The following is a 22,807-nucleotide window of genomic DNA, read 5'->3' on the forward strand; positions in this document are numbered from 1 at the left end:
ATAAACTAGCTTAAAGCTATTTTTTTAAGTGTTTAACGTTTTATTTACAGTAGCTAAAGCAATATTAATTTAAAGTAGTATAAAGTAAAATAAAAAGTATAGGTTAAAGGTAATAGGAGTTAGTTATTAAAACAGCTTATAGTTATTATAAACTGTATTATTACTTATATAGCGCTTATATTTAGCTTTTATTTAAGTATATTTAACAGTGATTTTCCTCTTAAATAAAACAATAGGTTTTTTTATTATATATTTATATACTAAGTTATTACTTTTTTATATTTAATTTATTTATAATATTTAAAAAAAAATATATTACTATCTTTTATTTTTTACTATAGTTATATTAATTTAATATTAAACTTTTAATTTAATATAAATAATTATCTAATATAAATATATTTATTTTTAATTAAGCTAAAATACTATGTTTTTTTATATAAGTTTATTATAAAATAGCTAAATATAACTGCTAAGCAATATTATATTTATACTTTTAGTATATTTACTAACTTTCTTTAATATATATTATTTTACTTTTAACTTTTATTTTTAAATATTTAGTGTTATAAACTGTATTTTAAGAAATTATTATTATAGTATAACTTTATTTTTAATTATTTTATATACTTTAATTTTAACTATTATTATTAATTTATTTTTAATATTTATAAGGATTTATTTAATTACTATTTTATTTTTTTTTATATAGTTTTTTTATAGTTTTATAAATTAACTGTATATATATTTAGCTTAATTACTACTGTAGGTTATTAAAGTTTATTATAATTACTTTATTATTAATTATTATAATTATATTATAATTTATAATTATTAGTAAGGATTATAGTATATATATTATAATTAGCTATCTTAAATATAAATTCTACTTTACCTTAAGGCTAAATATATAAAAAAAAACCTTATATGTTAATTTTTTTTATATTAAAATAAGCAATTATAATATTTTATTAACTTTAATTATATTATTTTTTATTAAACTATTTACTATTATTATTATACTTTATCTTATAGTAGTTAATATTTATATTATATTTAAAATAGTTTATGTTTATTTAACTTAAAATAGTAATAGAAATTGTATAATATTTTTTATTTTATTTATTAAAATATCTTTTAATTAATATATTATTTAATAAAAAAGTAATTTTTATAATAAATAAAAGTTTTAAATTTTAAATATAATATACTGTAATAGATTTATATTTAAAAAAGCATAAATATTAATTTATAGTTTAATTATTTATTATTAATATTATTTTAAAATATTTATAATATTAACTTTTACCTTTATTATATTAATAATTTAAAGAAATGTTTTAATACTTACTTAAGCTTTAGCTTTTTAAACTTAATTAATTAATTTTAAAAATTTATTTTTATAAATATATATTTAAATATTTAATATATAGTTTACTATTAATATTATAGTTACTGTAAATATTTAATATACTATAATAGTTAATAAACTATTAAATTATTTTAATTTTATTATTATTATTAACTTTTTTAAAGTTATATATATAATATACTACTGGTATTTAAGTCTAAAGTTTATTATAATACTTAACATCTTTATATAGTTTATAAAATATACTGCTTATTTTTTAATAATAACTAGTAGTTTATTAATATTAAAGTTACTATAAGTAAAATAAATAAAGTTAGTTTTATTTACTTTAAATATTATATTACTTTTCTTTTTTTATTTTATAATAGTTTTAATAATTAAAGCTATCCCAGTATAATTACTATAAGCTATTAAACTTATAACCTATATTAAAAAGTCATTAATAAATACTATAATACCTCTATTAGTGTTAATCTATTACTACATAAAGTTTATATTATAAAATAAAAAGATAATAAATGAAAGCAGTAATCCCTATAATAAACCCAGTTATATTAAAGCCTAGGTTTTAAAATACTACCTATTAACTATAATTATAATTATATAATTTAAGTAAAAGGCCTTAATTTACTTAAGTAGTTTCTTTAAAATACTTTTTACTTTTATTTATTAAATTAGTTTTTTTTAAAGATATTATTATAAGGTTTTTTAATATTAAAACTAATAAAACTAAATACTTAATACCCTCTTTAAGCTATATATATTTACTTTTAAAAAAGTATTAATATTTACTTTACTGACTTTTACTTATATATCTTAAAGTAATTTATAAATAGTAAATTATATATTTTAACTATATAAAATAGTTTTTTTATAAAAATAGCTTTTAAAAGCTTATTAAGTATTAATAGTAAAGAAATTAGTTTTTATACTTTTATAAAAGTATAATAAAGTTTATTAGGTTTTTTTAAAGGTATAATCTTTATATACTGCTATTAATTAAGTAACACTCCTTTTAGTAATACTTAAAATATTACTAGCACCCTATATTTTACAACTGGCCAGATATTCTTCTATATAATAACCAGTAGCTTATTTTTATTTAATACCTTCTAAAGCTTAGTATAAAGTAACTGCCGTTTTAATTCCTTTATAGTAAAGTCTAGTATAAGTACTAAAGATTATTAAGGTTAATTACCTTTATCTTTAATATTATTAGAAAAAGATAAAAAAAAGGTAGTTAGTAACTTTATAATTTATTCCTTATTAAAGGCTATTTAAGATTTATCTATTTATATAAGTTAAGGTATTTTACTAAAGGTTATATTAACACTTAGGTTTAAGTATTTTACTGCTTTTTAAATATTATTTTTATCCTTAAAGAAAACATTCTAGTGGGATTTCTTCTACTGTTAAATATTATTATAGTACTATTTAGCTATAGCCTTAGTTATTTCTTTAAATTTAAATACCTACCGGCTTACTTATTTTTCTATCTTAACTTAGCTACGCTAGTATATATTTTATAAAATTACGTAAGGTCTGTCGTCTATTATTGCTTTATGTAGGCAGAAGGCTTAGCCTTAGCTGTTAAGGCATAAACTGCCTTTAGCACATCTGATATAAGACGATCTGTCTGCTGTTAAATTAAACCTTTAGTTAAGATTCCCTTTAGACCTGCAGTAACTTTGGCACTTATTTACTTCTATAGAGCATTCTTAAAAAGTAAGCGTTCCTGGGGTATTAGCTTAGATACCTCTGTTTTAAAGATAGTCTTAATTGTCCTATGATCTGATCTATGGTCTGTAGTATATGGTCTGCATTTGACTAGGTCGTTTGCTAGATCCTGAGATGCGAACACTAGGTCGATGGTAGTCTCAGGGACCCTCCCCTCACTGTCTCGCCCTTTCCAAGTCTTCGTCCCTTGAGCATGTAAATGAGGACAAATGTTGCTAATTAATCTGTCTCGTATTTAAGCCAATCAACAAGTGGATGGAAGCGCCGTAGATTTAAATCTAGTATGGCGTGTCCGAAGGTGGTGTGGGCCTGTCAAGTCCTAACCGGCAGATTAGTAGTTGAGTGGGTGACCATCAGCGAACACCGGCTGTTGTATGTTTTTGTCCCTTTTTGCTGCTATTTGCCTCTGCAATATCCTTCGAACTTGTCGTTGGTATGCGGGATAATATCGGATACAGCTTCAGTTGATGTTGGAAGTTGCATGATGTTATTCAGTTGTTGAGGAGCCGCTAACCACTAGTCTCGACTTTTCGCAATTCTCTCTCCATCACTGATTCATAAGCTTCGTACATCAAGTCATTCGTATCTCGTCCTTTCCGTCTTGGGATATCTGTGTAAGAGTGCCTTTGCAGCAGCCGCCGCCGTCGCAGCCGCAAAGTCCTGCCATTTCTTGTTCTTGTGAGAATCGGCGTAGTCACAAACTCCCTTGACGATAATGCAAGGAATCTCTCCCCAAATGCCAGCCCCTTCCATCTCAAAGGCAATAACACCTTCTTTCATTGCAATATTGTCGCGATCTTCCCCTGATTTGAGAACCGTATCGCCTGATGCGACAGCCCCGATATGGATTGCTGGTTCTTGTGCTTCTTCATGGCTGCTCTGCTCAAGGTCTTGTTTTTCCTGCAGACGCTCCCTGTCGATCAAATAACTCTCTTCGCATCCCAGTGCCTCACAGGTTTCGTTAAGAGCCTCTTCGCAAACAGCGTTATCGTCGCTGCTACAAATAGTGCAGAAGCGACCTCGTGAACCGCGATGCTTATGGCGATAATCTGGCTTGTACAACTTGTCTTTGACTGTCCCAGGGTATCGATACTTTGTAAGTGTTCGGCGGCTCTTACTTTGCCCCGTATTTTGGAGCTGTGTCAAGAACTGGGCCGTCTGTCTTTGAAGCAGACTTAGGCCTCGGTCAGTCTCAAACGTATTTAAGAGACCTTGAATGTTTTTGGCTGCTTTGCCTAGGTTGTCCTCAAAAGAATTCTTGCGGATAAACCCATTGGGATATTTCCGGCCAAAGTCATATTGGACAACTGCCTTGCTGATCACCACATCGCCAAGGAGAATCTCGTCCTCTGCGTATCCTCCAGTACGAGGGACCCCTCCGCAGACACCCACAAGAAGCGCCAGCTCGATACTGTTATAGCTTGACCTAAAACTAGCTGCTGCGGCTGCTGCATTAGATTTTCCCATCTGTGGGAGAAGCGCAAGGACAACGTTATGCTTGCCCACACGGCCGGTTGTATAAGTGTTGAGGTCACCCGCAGCCCTCCCGTAGCGATCGCCGTCCTCATCCCAAAACTCGTCGAATATTTGACAAATAGCATTGTATTCTGTTGGTATGGCGCAGATAATGGCAACATCAAAGTGATCGCGATCTGGTGGGGCAATGGCCGTCATGGTTGTAGAGCGGAAACTAAACCCCAAGTTAATACTCAACTACTTCAACAATTCATGCAGGGATACAAAATCGGCGGGTTACAAACAAATTATTGGAGAGGCCTTCTGAGTTGTTATAGCTAGAGAAGTTGGTAATGCTTCTACGCAAGAGCCGAGGTGATGGACAATTGTTCGTGCCTCGGCGCGGTGATGAAGTACCCAGAGGAGTTTTGTTGTGCTGTGGCTCATAGTTCTCTTCATGGCTACTGCCCAGCGGCAGAGGTTCTGCGACATATATTTTGTTCGGTTGAGACTGCTCAGAAAACGACTCTCGCCGTTTCCGTTTAAGTCCCTCCGGGTGAAGCTCCTTCTCCAGGTTCCGGACAATCTGTTCATATATGACCTCTCTCATGGCAGTGCCGGACAAAGTAGTCTGTTGATCTTGGCCTCTTTGTAGATGCATATGGAGATACAAACATCCTTGAACAGCTTGAAGGTAGAAGCTGTTCCGGTCTTGTCGCGCCTCCTCGACGTAGCCACACATCTGAGCCCAATTTCCAATATTATTGTTAACATTGTGCGGGTCGACGTCCAGTTTTATCGTCTCGCCGTTGACAATCTCCAGCAACAGCTTTGCAAATGAAAGGAGAATTGGATTGCCGGGGCCGATTTTATCGTGAATGTTTGGTTGCCTGAAGCTAGGAGGGCGTGATCGCACCAGTATATGCCACCACGGAGGCTCTCCATGAGGAGTAGCCGAGCGCATGATGAATATGCTTTGGGTGTTCCAATTACAAACCGCGCGCTCAAGGCTTTTGTCGAAAAATATCATGAGACATCTAGCTAAGGCCAGGGCCAAAGATGTCTTTTCCTTATGATCAAATCTTTCTATGGCTAACCCTTGCAGATACGCTCCAGGACTTATAGGACGGAACATGTTTTTATCCAGCAACGACATGAGAGCTTCTTCTTCATAGTCCTGAAGAGACGTCGTTATTGGCGGTTCTTCGTCTGTAATATCGAAGAGTCCCCGATGATCAAAGAATAGGCGAAGCTTCGTACGCTGTTTCCATGTTTCGTGTATAGCGATGCAAATATTATTTTTCTTCGTGGGATTTATCGGTGCCCTATATTTTTGTCAGATTCGCACTTTTAGTTATCAACATGACTGGGCTGATTACTGAATAGAGTCGCAAACAGCTTCTTGCCAATCACATCCAGCTTGGCAACATGACATGAGCATTTCGATCTTTGGCCGCTGTGAGCTAGTATGCGATTCTTCCAAGACTCTCAACTTGATCTCGTGTGTCATGCCGCAATTCACTTGTTGGAATTCCTTGAAAATAGCGTCCATGACAACGCCCACAGGATTTTGGGCCATCGCATGTTGATGCCGTTCGGGTTTTGGCTCGTCTAGACGCATTTGTGGTTGGGAAATGCCATGCCAGCTCGATTTTTGATCCGATTTCCCCGTCAGCCGCTGCAAAACGGCTTTCCAAGCCGCTACATGACTAACAGTCTGGTTTCTGATCAACCCAGAGGGCAGTGTGAAAAGAGACGAGCTTGGGTCGCTCAACAGGTCGAATTGTCTGTGATTTGACGCATCCAGAAAAAGCATCAATGCAGCCAATCTTGGGTAGATGCTTCCGACTTTTTCAATGTCATGGGAGTCGCTGTGAGAATTCTCGTCATCCGCATGGCCTGCAATCAGCTCCTCATTGGTCATATCATTGAGAGAGACCAAAAGGCCATGCGCCTTCTCGTGTAAATCATTGTATTCCTCGACTGAGAGATCAACGGCTAAAGTTGTCGTCTTGAAGATATCGCGAAGGTCGCAATCCAATAGATCGGCGTCATTCTGCACCCTGGTAGGACGATCCGCACTCGCCTTGCGACTCCCAAACGGCGCAAGTCGGCCTGCCAAGCGCACCTTTAGTGCTTGAAAGCCAATCCATCCAAGGGACTCGGTTGGAAGCATGGCATCTTCATCTGTCTTGTTGCCTGTTTCTAACGGACAAGACCGTTCATGACTGGGCCAGGCCTCTGTGTGGTTGCGAGTGCAGCTTGCGGCTGAAGATTGAAAGCGGGGGTTTGTGAGGCTCTCTAAGCAAAGCGATCGGAGACGATCCTTCCACATCACCTAAACCCTGTCCGAGTATCGCAGCCTTATTGCGCCATAAACATCCCTTGTAATAACGCTAAGGATACAAGTGCTACCATCCATACCTTAAGGTACATTTTATTCTTCCGTAGCCATAGAATAACAAGTATGAAGTTGGACGTCCAGTATGTGAATTTCCAGACGATAGATGTCTGGAGCTCAATATAACTGAACGGTTCAAACACGCACACTGGCAATTTCGCAATCAGAGCCAGTCGATTAAGTTAGATCAGGAATCACAGCAGAAGAAATATTTGACCTCATGTATATTCAAGTACCTGAATGGGCTCGGCCGTATGTTTATCCTCACGGTTTTATGGACAATCCATGGGGGCGGGGTCAAGCACAGAGGACTCCCGGGATGACAACCTACCTATGTGCGAGGGTCTTATATTCCACCAAGAAAAAAATCTCAATCTTCCTTCAAACAACTGAAAACGGCCTCTCGAATCTGACGTTGATACTTCTCCGTTCTTTCAGCATATCTCCTCTCTACAGAAGCTTCCTCCTACCTGTGGTTGCATCGTGCCCATGATTTGGGCCTCCATTAAATGACCACTCAGCCTCACTTCCAGCCCCCATATATCCACATGCTACTAAACAGCCATGGATGAAGAATGCATAGAATCCAGCGAGCCCATATTTGAGCTTGCGAGCGAATGTGAAAAATTATTCTCCGAAAAGATCTCAAGGTTGAAAGATGAGGCCGATCTCAACGGGACCAAGGTTGTTGGGGAATACCAACAACGATTTTCAGCATGGGCGGCCTTTTTAGGTGTTTTTGCAGTTCCTGAGATGTGCCTTGACCGTAGACTGCAAAGGCATGCCGAAGTACAAGATCTGGTGCTTCGGTTGCTCGACATAATGAAGAGAAATTTAACTCATCGTACGTTCAATATCTGCTAGATCTAAGGAATAAACGCTCATGTGGCCCATAGTTTTCGAATCAGAAAATGCATCCGATGGGGAGAAGAGCGAGGCCCCCAGCACAGATGAAGATTCGTCGCCTCAGTCTCAACTCCACATCAGTATAGAAAGTCTGAGAGGCATCGAAGGGGCCATCGAACGTCTCCATCATCTCGGAGGAACCATTCAGCTATCGTCAGAAGCGAGCCAGGCCACCAAATTTGGAAAATTCGCGGCAAAGTTTGACTCCGCTTCATTCGAAGAAGTTGCGCGACTAGCAATCCGCTCATTCTATCCGGACGCAAGCCCATCTTTGATTGAACACCTCGCGCGCACAATGACTGATATGTATCAAAAGTTTCACTATAGACGATCTCGTCAAGTAAGGCTCCAAGCTCGGCCTCAACCTCAACTGCAACTACCCACCATAAACGAGGAACCAGCTCCACAGATAAAGGTAGACACATGGAAAGATGATCCTCCGCCTCCTCCGCCTCCTCCAATAAACGATATATATAAAAGGCTGGCTCGACCAGTAGTTATGTCGCATTTAGGCGCCAGATCCCATCAATCAAGAGATTCTAAGCCCACGTCTCTTGACAGTCAAGAGTTCAAGAAGTTGTTTCCGCAGCGAAAAGATGGCTCTGTGAAGAGCAAAACAAGGTCAATTGCTGCCAACCTTGTTGCTTACCCTCAGCCATCAGAAGCCAGTCTTGTGTGTGATTGGTGCTTTTCACCTCTCCCCGAAGACGAGTTCAAAGCGGAGAAATGGAAGTATGAACACCCCTCTTAGGATCTTCAGAATACCAAGTTTCTAACAACCTGTGATTTCGTAGGAAGCATTTAAACGAAGACTTTAAACCGTATCTTTGTCTCTCAGAGAAGTGTAGTGAGCCATTAAAAAGGTTCGCGACTTCCACAGCTTGGTTTAGCCACATGCTCGAAGCTCATGGTCAGAATTGGCACCGAGAGGTTCATTTGCCGACCTGGTGGATTTGCCCATTATGCAACAACCAAGAGACAACATACCCCAAAGCACAAGACCTGTCTGAGCATATATCAAAGCTTCATAGAGATGTCTTTACCGAGCAACAGATTCAGGTTATTGTGCACCAGAGCCGACTCCGAGCTCCCCGACCTCAAGACGTCTGTCCCTTGTGTTGTCTCTCCATGAAGGATGAGCAAGAGAAAGACGAAAACGATCAAGTCTTGAAGAAAGCTTTCCCAAAGCTCTCAGTCCAAGACGATAAGCTTGCAGAAAGCTACAAGCGCATCAAGACAGAAACCGGCTCCATACAGCTAGATCAGCAAAATGATGTCAACGCTGAACCAACAGAGCAGGCAACACCAAGTCCGCAAGTTCCAGCCTTCCAAGGCCAAAGTCCATTAAACATTGAATTCATCGCCAGGCACGTGGCTGCGCATCTTCAAGGAATAATGCTCTTTTCTCTTCGTATGATGGCCCTGGATGCTGTCGCAGATAAGTCAGCAGACGATAAGAATTTGTCTGGTAATACCGACGATGATTTGTCCCGCCTCGGTTCAAATCAACAACACTCTCTTCCAGAGACTCAAGAGATGGATGACATCAAATCGTTGTTGGTGCAAGATGAAAGTATGGATGTTGATTACCCTTTGTCAGAAGACACCATTCCCGACTGCGAGCATGATATGAATTGGCAAGAATTCATTCCCAATAGTGAACCTCCCCCAGAATCCGACACATTTCTACAACAAGTGATAGATTCTGGAGCGTTTCAAACCAAAGAGCAATCTCCAACTCGTGGAACTGCTACCAAAAACGCCCTTCATAAAAGACCCGTAATAGGTAAGTAGACAATGGACAACTTCAGCCGCTCACACAGCTACAGCTAACATCCTTAGTACGACCTCGCACACCATCGGTGACAATCATAATATTTCCTTTCCGCCACGATCCCGATTTCATTGGCCACGAAGCTATTCTCCATGATCTCGTCGGTGAATGCTCTAAACCTCCCGCGCGCTTGGCCCTTGTTGGCATAGGCGGCATTGGCAAAACTCAGCTGGCCATTGAGCTCGCCTACCGGTTAGTGAAGTTGGCTAAAATGTCTGTATTCTGGATCAATGCCGAAAGCCGGTTGAGTATTGAAGAAGGCTTCAAATCGATTGCGTGGAATGCTGCTTCGTGGAGACAAGAGACCGACGCAGGTTGGTTGCGGGTTTCATACGATTGGCTTTCTAACGAACGTAATGGTCGATGGGTTTTGATCCTAGACGGCGCCAACGAGGATAGTATTTCCCATATCGAGGCATCCTTACCGAAGAGCCAAAACGGGGCAATCATCGTCACAACTCGCCTTAGAGACGTGGCTTATAGGCTGACTGGAGGCAGCCAAGATGTGATCGAGGTTGGACCTCTATCAGTGTACGGGGCTGTTACACTCCTCGAGAATAAACTAGGGCGGACAGCGACCGAACGGTTCTCAAAGAGTGGCGTAACAAGTAGCCTCGTAAAATCGCTTGGCCTAATTCCGCTGGCTATTTGTCGGGCAGCGGCATATATACAACACCTCTCGCCTAAGTTGCCCATCATCAAGGACAACGATTATGCTACGGGCAACCCATTAGTCGACGACAAACAATATACTGGGGACCGTTTCCCTTTCGGTCCTACCAAGGGCTCTCTAAACATACCCTTAAATGTTTTATCCCCGAAAATCTCACCTCCCGATGATTTCCGGCCCCGGACAGGGGATCTAAACGAGGGAAATAGTCTTGACGATACTTTCATCTATGAGGACGATGAAGATGACAGCATCAATGATTATGGTTATTGTAATAAGAGTAAAGATAGGGCTGACAATAGGACTGGGTATCTTCGTGATTTTGGTGGCCCTGGTTTTGATGAGGTGTTGATGGAGAGGGAAGGAAGAAAGAAGGTAGGTTGATGGTCCATCCAACTCCAAGCCGTACCCGTCTTCATTGCAAAGCATCTAACACGTTTTCCATAGGCGCTACTTCAAGTTGAGAAGCAGTTAGCTCAATTAAGAGATAATGAGCAAGAAAAGATCAAGCTTTTAGAGTTTGAAGTCTTCAGCTCCGACCGAAGTGGACAAACTCTGAGAAGTCTTTTCGGGACCTGGAAGTCTTCACTTGACGCTATCCACTCTAAAAGGCCGTCCGCGATAGACCTTCTGTCACTCATGAGCTTTTTTGATCGTCGAGGTATTCCGAAATGGCTGCTGAGACCCTCCAAACGAGACGATGGTGCTCAGCAGTCCGACGTTCCTCCCATAGAGGGCGAGGGCGATATGAACGACGAGATAGACGCCAGCCTAAACGACGACATGGATATGTTGATGAATCACTGCCTCATAACAGCGAATAGCACAAAACAAGTGTTCTCGATGCATGGGCTCGTCCAGCTCTCGGTGAAGAATAACATGGATCCATTTCTGCTACAGGCATTTGAGCAGCAGTTTATCAAGCGGCTAGCGATGGCATTTCCGAAAAACATATCTTCCAATTGGGCAACTTGTGAGGAGCTTTCTGCCCATGTTCAATTAGCAGTCAATTGTCATCCGAGCGATCATTTGCTAGAAGATTGGGCAAGTCTTCTACATAACTGGGGTCGCTTTTCACGGTTACTAGGCAGATATGAGATTGCGATGCAAACGGCCGACCAAGTATTAATAGCGCGAGAGAAAATAGGAATGGATAGTGCGAAAACTTTGACGCTGATAGCTCTGATACACATGGACCGAGGGGTGTATGACAGAGCTGAGGAGTTGTTCAGTCGAGTAGCGGACATATACAACAGAAGCCTGCGACTAAACGACACCCAAGCCTGGATCAGCATGAATAATCTGGCGTCGATGTATAAAGTCAAGGGCCAGTGGAAAGAGGCAGAGGAGATTCATATCCAGGTGGGGATACGTCGAGTAGATCATTACGGACATGATCACCCAAGGACGCTGGCGAGTAAAGCGAATCTGGCGTCAGCATACAAGGCTCAAGGTCGATACTTTCAAGCCGAGAGGCTGCAGAAAGAGGTGGTTGAAGGTTACAAAAACAAGCTTGGCCTGGATCACCATTTAACTCTGACTAGTATGAGTAACTTGGGATCGATATACAGGCTTCAGGGAAAGTTGTTGGAGGCTGAGAGCCTCCAGGTGCAAGCAATGGAATCCCTCAAAATAAAATTTGGGGTAGAACATGCTGATACACTCGCAAGCATGAACAGCCTAGCATCAACGTACAGGGCTCGAGGCCTCTTCGACAAGGCCGAAGCTCTACAGGAACAGGTAATGGAGATTCGCAATGCGATCTTTGGGTCTGACCATCCCAGTACACTGGCCAGCATGAATAACCTCGCCTTGACATGCAGCGCCCAGGGAAACCACGGCAGGGCGGCGAAACTACAGTCAACGGTAGTAGAGGTTTGCAAAGCTAAGCTTGGGCCAGAGCACCCTCATACTTTGACGAGCTTGAACAACATTGCTCTCATTTGGAAAGGCCAAGGGCGAGATGCAGACGGCAAGTGGAAGATGGACGAGTGTGTCGAAACTCGATTACGGATTCTTGGCCAAAACCACCCCTATACCATCGCTTCGATGAAGGCAGCGGACAAATGGTGGGATCCCGTTTAAAGTTGTGTCGCTAAATCAACGTGTGGCGATATTGAACAGTATGAATCAAGTTTAGTGTATGGATATCATCTCTTGGAGAAACCTAAACTGCCTTGTCTTGAACATCATGAGTCAATTTTGGTATGTGAGCAGCTTTACTCAAAAGATCAGTTGGAGAAATATGTAACTGTAATTGAATAGCATTGCTATAAGTCCAAGAAGACTGCTCCATCAATTCGTAAACTCGCGTTGACTAGCTTCTTCTTTAAGCCTTCCTCTACGAGCTGCACTGTGTTGTCCTTGACCTCTTCTCCCAGCTGATCGATTCTCTCATTGACCTCTTGTTCCAATCGTTCTATCGTCTTGTCTGCTCGGTCATCAATAGCTTTGAACAGTTCTTCGGATTCAGCTTTTACACCTGTAATACAATCATCCAGTTGTTCACTAATTTCTTCTTGAATGAGTATATCACGATCAACATCTAATACACCTGAGACCTTGTCTTCAAGTTGCTTCAAACGATCCTCGATACTGTCGAGACGAGTATAGATTCGCCCTTCCATGCCATCGAGATGAATGCAGATGCGGCTCTCTATACTATCGAGATGGCTGCGGATGGATTTGAATAGATCATCATGGATTGCGGGAGACTTGTCATTCGTAACATCAGAATCAATACGTCGGCGTTTATCTGAGATCAACGAGTTAGCCTTGCTGATCCAAAGAAATCAGGTAATGAGATCAGGCGCTTACTAGAGACTTGACCACGCTGTGGCTCGTCGTAAGACGGGGGCGGATCAGCCTCAGTGGGCGCCTTTCCCACATCTTTGTTTAGATTAGCAACTTCGCCTCCTCTGCCGCCATACAATGACTCGAGGTTGGCACATCTTTTGTTTGTCAGGGGCCGATTAGAAGAGGAACTTGGCGAGAAAATTCGGGCGATCACCTCCAGCCGTGTTCTTTTAGGTGGGATAATATTGGAATTGTTCAGATGAATAGCGAAATCAGTCACATTGGCCAAGGCGAGCACTGCATTCAGTAGGCCTTTGCTTCTCTGTTTGGACTCTAAGACGTAGCCCTTGGGAATTATAAGGGATGGCTGTTGTGTGATGGAAAATGATAACGTGTGGCGACCGGATCTAGAGAAGCCCGGCCCTGCAGGTCGCCCGTTATCCAGCGTAATAGCTCGCACTGACTCGGGGTGTATAAACAAAAAGATGGTGTGCTTCTGGCCTTTGGCTTTGCTGCCTTTGTGGTGAATGTTGCAGTAGAGCTTGAAGAGAGATGTGTTGGTTAAAGTGTCCAAGTAAATATCGAAATGAATGCCATCGGCATGTTGTGTTTGATCGTTTTCATCTTTCCAGGTAACAGCATTATTCTGATAAGAGATGTTGGGCTCGGCATTATCTGTAGTCTCTTGGCTGGAGGCGGACAGTATCATCTCATCATCGCCGGTATTCTTGACGCCATCGTGATCGCCATCATCACAATTAGCCTGAGCTTCATCTACGCGTTGGAGTATGCGATCACGACTTGAACCTAAAACGTTAGTAGATTACCAAAAGCAGCGAGTGGGAAGCGATCCAGGTAAAGGTATCTGGCACAGGGCCACAGGCGACAGATGGAGTCGGATATAGTGGAAAGTCCCACCACTCCACCGGATGACGCTGCTGCAGAGAGAGAACTGCTAATAGCAACTGATAGGAGCGAGGTGTCACCGGCATAGAAGCGAGTTACAACCTCCCGCAGAGTCAAGCCCGAGAGCCATCCTCCACTTCTCGCCATCAGCGGCCTACAAGACCCCGCCCATTTCAGCAGATTCGCACAAGTACGGATGTGCTGAGTATGCGACGGAATTTTAGTGGTTTCCGCAATGGAGAACCTGGTCTTGCTTCGCAGGGGGCCGTCTCCGAACAGGCCATCGAGTAGAGCGGCACGGCTATCCACTTAGGCGTGTCGCCCAGTGGAATCACACAGGGACTGTTTCACTAACCCGATGGGAGAGAAAGGCTGCGTTGAATCGTCGTCGTCGGCGGCGATGCATGGCGTTGACATGGTAAGTTGTCGGCGGCGATGTTTGCATGATGGAGAAATGGCTGGAGGAGGTGAGATTGCCAGGCTTGCATGTACGCGTCGGAGCGGAAGAACTCTGCATCCGTGGCAAAAAGTCACGTGCACTACAAAGCATCTGTTTTGGGGTGAGTGCTGAGTCAGCACTACTCTCTCACCATTTGTAACCTCGCCTTTCTTCCAAGGTGATGCGCATGGAGTTTCATTCAAAATAAAGAAATATACGCGGATTTTATTTAAATCAATGTCAGTATTAAGTGTGAGTGGAATTTGAGAGAGAAAAAAAGGTGGCAAAGCGTTGCAACTTGTAGTGGCATACTAAACAAAAACTACCTGGTATTAACAAATGCAAAAAGCAGCTAAAGGAAGCACCGACACTGGCCGCAAGAAATTAGACATTCAAAAAGAAATCCTGCTCCTCAGAAAGCAAACCATCAGTCATCAACATGTAATTAGAAAAATCTTTATAAGCCCCATCCAGAAAGTGAAAAATATCCGTCATAGGTGAATCCGTCTCAGAAGTTGCCAGCGATGCCCCAAGTTTTGCCGCGAGAAGGCAGTCTCCTCCCTCTGGTATGTCCACTACATTCAGCCCGCTGAGCCCTGAATTCAAATCAGACTCCTCCTCCTTCATTTTATGTAGATGAGCTGGAGTTAGCCTGAACAAGTCGGACCAGAATAAGTTGCTGTTGTCGTATGGCTGATCTCCCGTACCGCTTATACAGCTCAGTGCAACTCGGGATAGTTTCTTCAGAATGAGGTCGTACTGTTTTGCCTGGGGGCTGTTTGGCATAAAGTGTTGTAATATCTGGTTTGCTCTGTATATGACGAGTTCGCATTCTCGCGCGTCGCCGAGTCGTCCGAAGTAGGCGGCACATACGGTCAAGGCTGACACAAATGTCCATGCCCTAATTCCACAAAGTCAGCAAAATCTGCTATCAAAGATCCTTGATATACATATGGGCATGAGACTTACACAACAAGTGGCATGTTGTTAAAGAGCACCCCAGACACATACAGCTCATGTAGAAGCTGGATCGTTTTGAGGGCAGTATCAAATGAGGTCATGGCTCCATATTTGACATTCTTGTCAACTTCCGAAGAGTCTTGACAACCATTATTCAGCTCAGGGCTTTGAGTCGCCTTTGGTGATTTGTTGTATTTAGCCCTGAGACAAGCGATGAGGAACGGCCTTGTCAAAAGCATCATACTAAAATAATAGTTGCAAGCAACAGTAGCATTCCTTATTATAAGTTGTCTGGTCTTGGGACATTTATGTTCTGGAAATGCCATGGGGCTGATGCTTCGAAGTTCAAACGGCAGCATTGTTCCCATTTCACGGAGCTGTCGAGAGAGTCGTTGGAGTAACTCCAATGGCGCAGAATGTTTCGTGTATATTTCGAGTACGGTATGTTTCAAAATCGAAAAGGCTCGTGCCGATTCGTACATGCCGAGCTGCTGGCATTTATCAGGATGACTTGGTTCGGGCTGCTGGTCGTCGTCTTCTTCTGCTGAATCCATCGCGCACGTCAATGGGGCACGGCCCATCATGGCGCAGAAGAATAAATCGTGATAGCACAAAGTACGCCATATTCGCTTCCTTTTTCGACCTTGTTAATAACACTACATCGATTCGCACGGGGATGTATTCCTACCTCAATCGCTTGTTCTCTTCGCACTGAGTAAAAGTAGCTTCAGGACGATGATACCCAAGTGATTTTGCTGCGCTGATTGCAATGCCTAGATTCAAGTAAGCTCCATCTCTTCGACAGCAGCCAAGCATGTATAGACTAATCAGCGTAAATGCTTGTGTTGTTTCCATAGTGGGATACTCTGTCAGTTCTATAAGTGCAATTCGTCGGCCGTGATAAAAGAATGACTGAGCGCGGTGATAATCTTGCGCGGATTTACCACGTGCTTGAGCGGCGTAGGCAAGCACGAGATACAGTACGGCGGCGCTGCTATTAGTGACTGAGATATCCCCACTGATCCAGCGGCTGAGCAGATTCTGGACATAAGATCGATCCATAATGTCAAGAATTCCACAGCTCTATCACCAAGCTAGCAGTCAGTATCAACCAACGGTGACCCCAAAAACATATCTCGTACGGGCTTTAGTGGAAAGAGAATAATACCGATGTGAAAAATGCTTGAACCAGAGCTTCTAGGTCGCCAAGATTCGCATTGCTATAAGCCAACACATTTTCACCATTCGTCGACGGAACCTCCTCTACTACTGAGAGTGATGAGAGGTCTTTGGCCGCATCGGCAAGCTCTTGTTCGCCCTGGATGAGTTCTTGTATGTTTTGTAGGAATGAAAGCGCCGCGCAATCTCCGAAATACACTATTGGGTTTAAAACACATTTTAGCCATCTTTATCAAAATGCTGAGTAGATTTCATACTTTTCATGATAAAAAAAACGGGGGTGCATTGATGGCTACGTACTTGCTTGTCCTTTCGTATCACGCATAGTGCTGGGTAGTTTGGGAATCGCGATATGTATGCCATTCTGTTCACCATAATCATGGAGGGGTGTGCGCTTGATATGCGACTCGGAGCGGTCACTTGGTGAATTTTCGGTATCTTTTGCATCTTTTTGTGTTGCTTCTTTTTGTGTTGCTTTGGGAATGTCCGTGTCCACCTCCTTTGGCCATCGCCGTTGGCGTCCGTATAAGCGTCTGTGGGCTGAATAAGAACAGGCGGTGGATCTCTCTCGTTTAATACATTGGCTGCATGGACAAAGGCCGTCGCATTTTGTCTTGTTGGTCTGGCAAAGAATGCAGGCCTTCGCTATTCGTTTTCTCTCCTCAGGCACTTTATGGCGAGGCATGATGATGGCGGCAATTATGCTTCAGAGAATAGAAGAGCAGGGGTTTCGGGTTGTGGCAATAATAGGTAATAAAAGAGGACTCAAGAGAACGTTGCCCGGCTTACTATTCTAAATGCTTATTTAATGCGGGGATTGGCTACAACACTTGGCAACTTGGTTTGTCAGACTCACACATTGCCAACTAAGATCCACTAGCTTCCGACCCGGTTCCCAGATACCCATTATTAAATAGCTATTGGCTGCGGATCTCCCGGCTTCGCTCGCTTATAAGATATGCGGCCGGCCGGTAGAAAGAAGAGAGCCACCAGAGCACCTCCGCGGACCTCAGGATAGTGATGAGTTCCGGGACCGGGCGAGGTCCAACCAGAGCCTTGCCACCCTGACATTCCCATCAGTTCGGCTGACGGATCTAACTGAACGACACAATTGAGTTCGCCGTATGGATGAAGATGGTATTGGCCTCGATATACTTCTTCGCTCTCCATGTAAACAGTCGTGATGCTGAACCAGCGATTCAGCTCGGACGGAGGACTAATCCTCGTACGACGATATTTTGGACCATCTATCTCGTCAGTTGCCACCCAGCCTTCATCATTCTCGAGAGCTTGTCGAATTAAGCGGCAGAAGTCATCGTAATATGGGTTGCCAGGACCGTAGTCTCGGTTCAGCCTGGCTTCGAGATCCTTGCCTGGGGTTCTTTGGGGAAATGAGCGTTCGAAATTTGATTTTGATGTCTTTTGCAAGATTTTCTACTCACAAGTCTTCAACTTCGGCGAAGAACTCTCGAGCCCGGTCGATGAGTTTCTGCTGGTTGGGATGAACGGGGCGGGTTGTCTCCATTTTCAAAAGCTCTTAGAAGCCGCCACTATTGACGAGGGAAACCTGGGGATAGTTTCAATAAATAAGTATTTGAGTGTTAATCGGCTTTATAAACCCGGGCTCCCAGCACCTCCGTCTACAACTTGTTTACACATATTCTACATATTCTGTCACCTGCCATGAAGCCCACTGTTTTGGGATCGACAGGGTTGGCTTTAGCGCCGGATACGCACCGGAAAGAAGATGTGAATTCGGAGTAACCTATTGTGTCACGACCCGATCGCGACCCGATTGCGACCCGAATCATATGGTCGTGACAGTGTGCCAACAGGATAGGCTGCCGGATGATTCTACGTATATATTTAATCTAGCTGCCGCTGCTACATTCTCCCTGAACAAAGCCGCCGACACAGCAAGGAGTTATTTCGAGGCGAATAACTCTTTTAATTTCATATCTAAACAGAGGCAACATTCCTCTACTGTGTCAGGAAGCCGTGCTAGCCCCGGCTTAGTCACCAATCCTAGCCATCAATTGATCACGAGGTCGGTCAAAAGGCCTCATCAAGGCATTGGGTCATTTATGAAGGAAGGATAGCAAAGTCGGCACTTTTTATCTTTTTTGGATTATCGATTTTATTATTATATTCAAGACCTCCCTATTGGCTAACCGGCATTCTGTGACGCGTACTTTTTTGGCTCGTTTTGGCGAGCTGGACCAAGTACATGTTGATTCGTGACATGACCAAAAATTGTCGTCCGAAATTCTCTTTATTCAGGTTCCCCAGATTACCATATCCTATACAGCTAAATCTATATGGAAAAATAAATGTCTTCTAATTCTTTCTATCCACGGCATGTTGATATACCTTTAAATCACATCTTCTTTAGGAATTATGTTAAATGCTCTGCAAGATGTGATCGCAGCACTCACTATCGAACACAATCTGACCGCTTCTCATTATTCTATATAATCAATTTCAGGCTCTTAACTAATAAGTAGCCTAATAGTCGTGTATCAGAGTGAAGCAATAGTCCATACTCACAACACCGTTGATGCTTTTGAGAATACCTGTGGCTTTCTGTTGATGGAGTACTAACTGTGTTTTGTGATGGGGCGCATATTACCTGCACGGTTACATCACTGGCTTTATCGCTTGTTCTGAAAGTTTGACGAATGTGTAGCACTGTATTATTTCGCCCCCAAAACGTGGGGGCACAAAGGGACATGCAATAAACCATTGGTGAACTGATTTGCGCTACACATAAGCATTCAAAGCCTTTTCACCCTATAAGGGACAAAGTATGATGATACACTTTGTGTTCTTCATTGCCCCGTCTTTGCTCTACAACCTCATAGGCAGAAATACCTCCTACTTTCTGGATACTGGCATTTGCAGTTGGCCTAGCTATGGGGTTTATGTAGCTGTAGGCCTCGAGGATGTTATTTTGATACAGTGTGCTGTCTAGGTAGTGATCCATCTTATGGACTTACATGGTGTGTGGAACGATACATATCAAACTTCCATGTTTGGAGCAAGAATTGAAGTTCAAAGGTTGCCTCAGCAGCTCCGGTTACTAAATAGTGTCCAAAAATGAAAGCTCTAGTAGCAGGCAAGATGAGGTTCAAACCGAAATCGTAATTTTGTTGATATTCTATGATCATATGTATCCAAAAAGCGTTGTGTAAAATCTCATATCATCAACTCTTGGCTGCCGTAAGCACGACAGTGACAACCTTTGGGGAGGATGAACGGCGGTTTCAAGGGAGCAACGATTAGAAAAAAGAAGAAAAAAGAAGAAAAAAGATTAATAAATAGAGATATTGTCCGCTGCCGTTGCAGAGTTTCTCTTGGTAGTTCACCTGGGCAAGCATGCCTAGGAGATCATCTGCTATGGTTTTGGAGCCACATCCATTTCTTCATAGCTGCGCCAAATGCGTCGCAGGCGGTTGGTGTTTTGACTGTTTATGACTATGTCCGTAGGGAACAGTCGGTCCAATGCATCCCTGGTTGACTGTGAGCTCAACATTTCTCATCGGATCATCGGCTACCATAATGCTTCGTATAAATCCGAGTATACTGACAATTTCGGGCACCTTGGGTTATAGCAGGGCGAGCTTGTCATATATCCGACTGCAGACGTATAAAATTCGACGGAAGATGATGTTAATTTTCTTCGGAATCATCCCCTTGCTATGGCAAAGATCCGCGTCACTGAATGGATATATGACACCACACCGATACTGGCATTATCAAGAAAGTGGTGGAATAATTTGTAGCATACCTTTAGAGGCCATTTAGATAGTTTTGCACAAAGAAACATTCTTTTGGATGCTGCAAAAACTCCTCGGTGGAACGATTTGCTATGGTGCAAAGTTCATTTCTTATACCTTTTCTGTATTAGTGTATTAAAGTTTCTTGGCTTTAGTATAGGTATGTGACGATATCATCACTGCGCTTTGGGCTATATGTAGGTCTTTAACTTCTAAGTCTAAGAGGTGACAGGCCAGTATTTACCGGATCTCGTGCAGCATATCCAAGAAATCACTGTGTTATAGGAAAGTGAACTCTTAAATATGACAAATAACGGTCGAGATTTACTGGAAGTGACCCGGAAACTGTGGCTGATTTCGTCAAGAGGCATCACGATTAAAAAAAATTCACCAGCGGTAATTTCCCATAGCAAGAATACGGATGTCTCTGCATGGGCAAATAGTACTGTTACACCATCATGGTGTCTAAGTAGTAGTCGACTAGGCGACATCATCAACATATCGTCGCTCAGGAGCACATTAGGTAATGTAGGTCATATTTTTGTTTACATACATGTACACAAAAACACAAAACACCAAACTCTATTCCGCGATGGAGGGTATGTATGTATGTTGATGAACGGAATTACTCTACTAGGCAGATTACACTCAATATCACAAGTATCGCGATGTTCCGGTGCTCTGTTCTGTCCCTACAAAAACAAGCCACCTAAACACTACTACATATTCTAGCTTACCTGCGCCCACAGACGTAAAAATAGCTTACCATATTACGATACCTTTAAACAAAAGACTCAGGGCTATCTATATATATGCAGTATATTGCATATATATAGATAGCCCTGAGTCTTTAGGTAGGTAGATATAACGCCGTAGGCTGAGCACCGTAGGTTACAGCGCCGCAGGTTACAGTAAAGCTCGCTGCACTACAAGTGTGATGCCCGCTAAAGGCGTTCATAAGGGCAAGCAAAGCAACTGCGCCGATCGCGGGAGGCTAGTTCGATCAAGGTCAACCGGATCGTTCGAGGTCACCCCGTTCGTTTGAAGCTACTTTGATAGAACGAGGCCACCTAGATAGATTGCGGTCAGCTTGTTTCATCAAGGTCTTTCGGATTCATAGAAACCACCTTGAAGGAACGAAACCATCAAGATAGAACGAAACCACCAAGATAGATTGCGGTCAGCTTGTTTGATCAAGGTCTTCCGGATCGTTCGCGGTCAGTGAGATTGATCGGGCCCGCCTAGCTGGACCAAGGCCTCCCGGACTGACAGAAACCACCTTGAGAGAACGAGACCTCCTAGATAGATTGTGGTCAGTTTGTTTGATCAAGGTCTTCCGGATCGTTCGCGGTCAGTTAGATTGATCGGGCCCACCTAGTTGGATCAAGGTCATCGCGTTCGATCAAGGTCATCGCGTTCGATCAAGGTAACTTCCAAAACTCCCAAAATTCCCAGTCCATCCAAATTCCTCCTCCTCCCAATCCCCCTCTTCTCAAGGCGCTTCTAGCGGTGTGACCACTTGAAGCCCTTGGCCCGTCTGTCCACGCACCCTGTGCATGGGCATGTCTCGCAGTGATCACCCGGGACGGACTCCCAAGTCGCTGTTGAAGTGCGCTGATGGTAGCGCCGGCTGTGCGGGTTGTAGTAGAGGGGCTTTTTGCCCTGGGTGGTGGCGGTGTATGGTATGGCTTTGAAATCGGGGTAGGCGGCAACCTTGGGCTTGGAGCAAAAGCAACCCATTGTGACTGTGTGTGTGTTTGCGAGTCTGAGTGTGAGTCTGAGTGCGAGTTTGAGTCTGAGTCTGAGCGCGAGTCTGAATGCGAGTCTGAGTCTGAGTCTGAGCGCGAGTCTGAGTGCGAGCACGAATGCGTGAGTGATATCGGAGAGGAAAAAAATCCAAGGAGACGGGGGGGAAGCGACTCCTTTATAGAAACGCTGAGGCACAGTTGATCAGATAATAAACAATGGATGACGAGTCATCTATCCAGTGGCGTTCTACAAGGTTTTTGATCTAGATAGTGAGACTATACTCAACCACTTCCTAGGTAGTGGGTTGATGAAAAAGCTAGCCAGCAACTCTGAAAGATAAGTGGCTGTCCACAAAGTTCCCATTTAGAGTTATATCGTAAATGTATGTTATCTGTCCCTGATTCAATACACTTTTGTTCATGTGCTACATGTTTGTGTTAGGAAACACATGCTATGTTACTACATACTGTCCGCGGCCGTTTATATTCCAAAGAAGATGGAATTTGTATACTCGATTATTCAATCTTCTGGCCTCTAAGTCTATTCCACTGAAGTAGAAGCCCAAAGTTAGATGAGAAGACTGATGAGTCACACCTTAGCTTCAGCTTTACATTACTTCTTCATCGC

General features: G+C 42.5%; 6 protein-coding genes across 6 annotated transcripts; 2 read left to right on the forward strand and 4 right to left on the reverse strand.

The window, feature by feature from the left end:
* Positions 1–3,685: 3,685 nt before the first annotated feature.
* On the reverse strand, positions 3,686–6,488 carry TRIVIDRAFT_192135 (uncharacterized protein; the record flags this gene model as incomplete). The annotated part of the gene is made up of 3 exons (XM_014100099.1): positions 3,686–4,761; positions 4,982–5,889; positions 5,944–6,488. 3 exons carry the CDS (start codon positions 6,486–6,488, stop codon positions 3,686–3,688), a joined length of 2,529 nt encoding a protein of 842 aa, XP_013955574.1.
* A 1,041-nt stretch (positions 6,489–7,529) lies between these two features.
* Positions 7,530–9,665, forward strand: TRIVIDRAFT_152503 (uncharacterized protein; the record flags this gene model as incomplete). The annotated part of the gene is made up of 4 exons (XM_014100100.1): positions 7,530–7,754; positions 7,903–8,603; positions 8,666–9,035; positions 9,168–9,665. The coding sequence occupies 4 exons, from the start codon at positions 7,530–7,532 to the stop codon at positions 9,663–9,665; spliced, it is 1,794 nt and encodes a 597-aa protein (XP_013955575.1).
* A 50-nt stretch (positions 9,666–9,715) lies between these two features.
* TRIVIDRAFT_152555 (uncharacterized protein) lies at positions 9,716–12,460 on the forward strand (the record flags this gene model as incomplete). The annotated part of the gene is made up of 3 exons (XM_014100101.1): positions 9,716–10,392; positions 10,779–10,786; positions 10,836–12,460. Coding segments are annotated over 3 exons (2,310 nt in total), but the record flags the coding sequence as incomplete, so codon positions are not given.
* Positions 12,461–12,613: 153 nt separating this feature from the next.
* Positions 12,614–14,494, reverse strand: TRIVIDRAFT_230851 (uncharacterized protein; the record flags this gene model as incomplete). The annotated part of the gene is made up of 3 exons (XM_014100102.1): positions 12,614–13,130; positions 13,193–13,971; positions 14,433–14,494. The coding sequence occupies 3 exons, from the start codon at positions 14,492–14,494 to the stop codon at positions 12,646–12,648; spliced, it is 1,326 nt and encodes a 441-aa protein (XP_013955577.1).
* Positions 14,495–15,481: 987 nt separating this feature from the next.
* Positions 15,482–17,340, reverse strand: TRIVIDRAFT_135256 (uncharacterized protein; the record flags this gene model as incomplete). Its single annotated transcript, XM_014100103.2, has 4 exons — positions 15,482–16,109; positions 16,165–16,388; positions 16,645–16,784; positions 16,956–17,340. The coding sequence occupies 4 exons, from the start codon at positions 17,338–17,340 to the stop codon at positions 15,482–15,484; spliced, it is 1,377 nt and encodes a 458-aa protein (XP_013955578.1).
* Positions 17,341–17,564: 224 nt separating this feature from the next.
* On the reverse strand, positions 17,565–18,180 carry TRIVIDRAFT_52678 (uncharacterized protein; the record flags this gene model as incomplete). Its single annotated transcript, XM_014100104.1, has 2 exons — positions 17,565–18,036; positions 18,098–18,180. The coding sequence occupies 2 exons, from the start codon at positions 18,178–18,180 to the stop codon at positions 17,565–17,567; spliced, it is 555 nt and encodes a 184-aa protein (XP_013955579.1).
* Positions 18,181–22,807: the final 4,627 nt, after the last annotated feature.

This window comes from Trichoderma virens, assembly GCF_000170995.1.
Source record: "Trichoderma virens Gv29-8 chromosome Unknown TRIVIscaffold_71, whole genome shotgun sequence".
NCBI classification, from domain to species: Eukaryota; Fungi; Ascomycota; class Sordariomycetes; order Hypocreales; family Hypocreaceae; genus Trichoderma; species Trichoderma virens.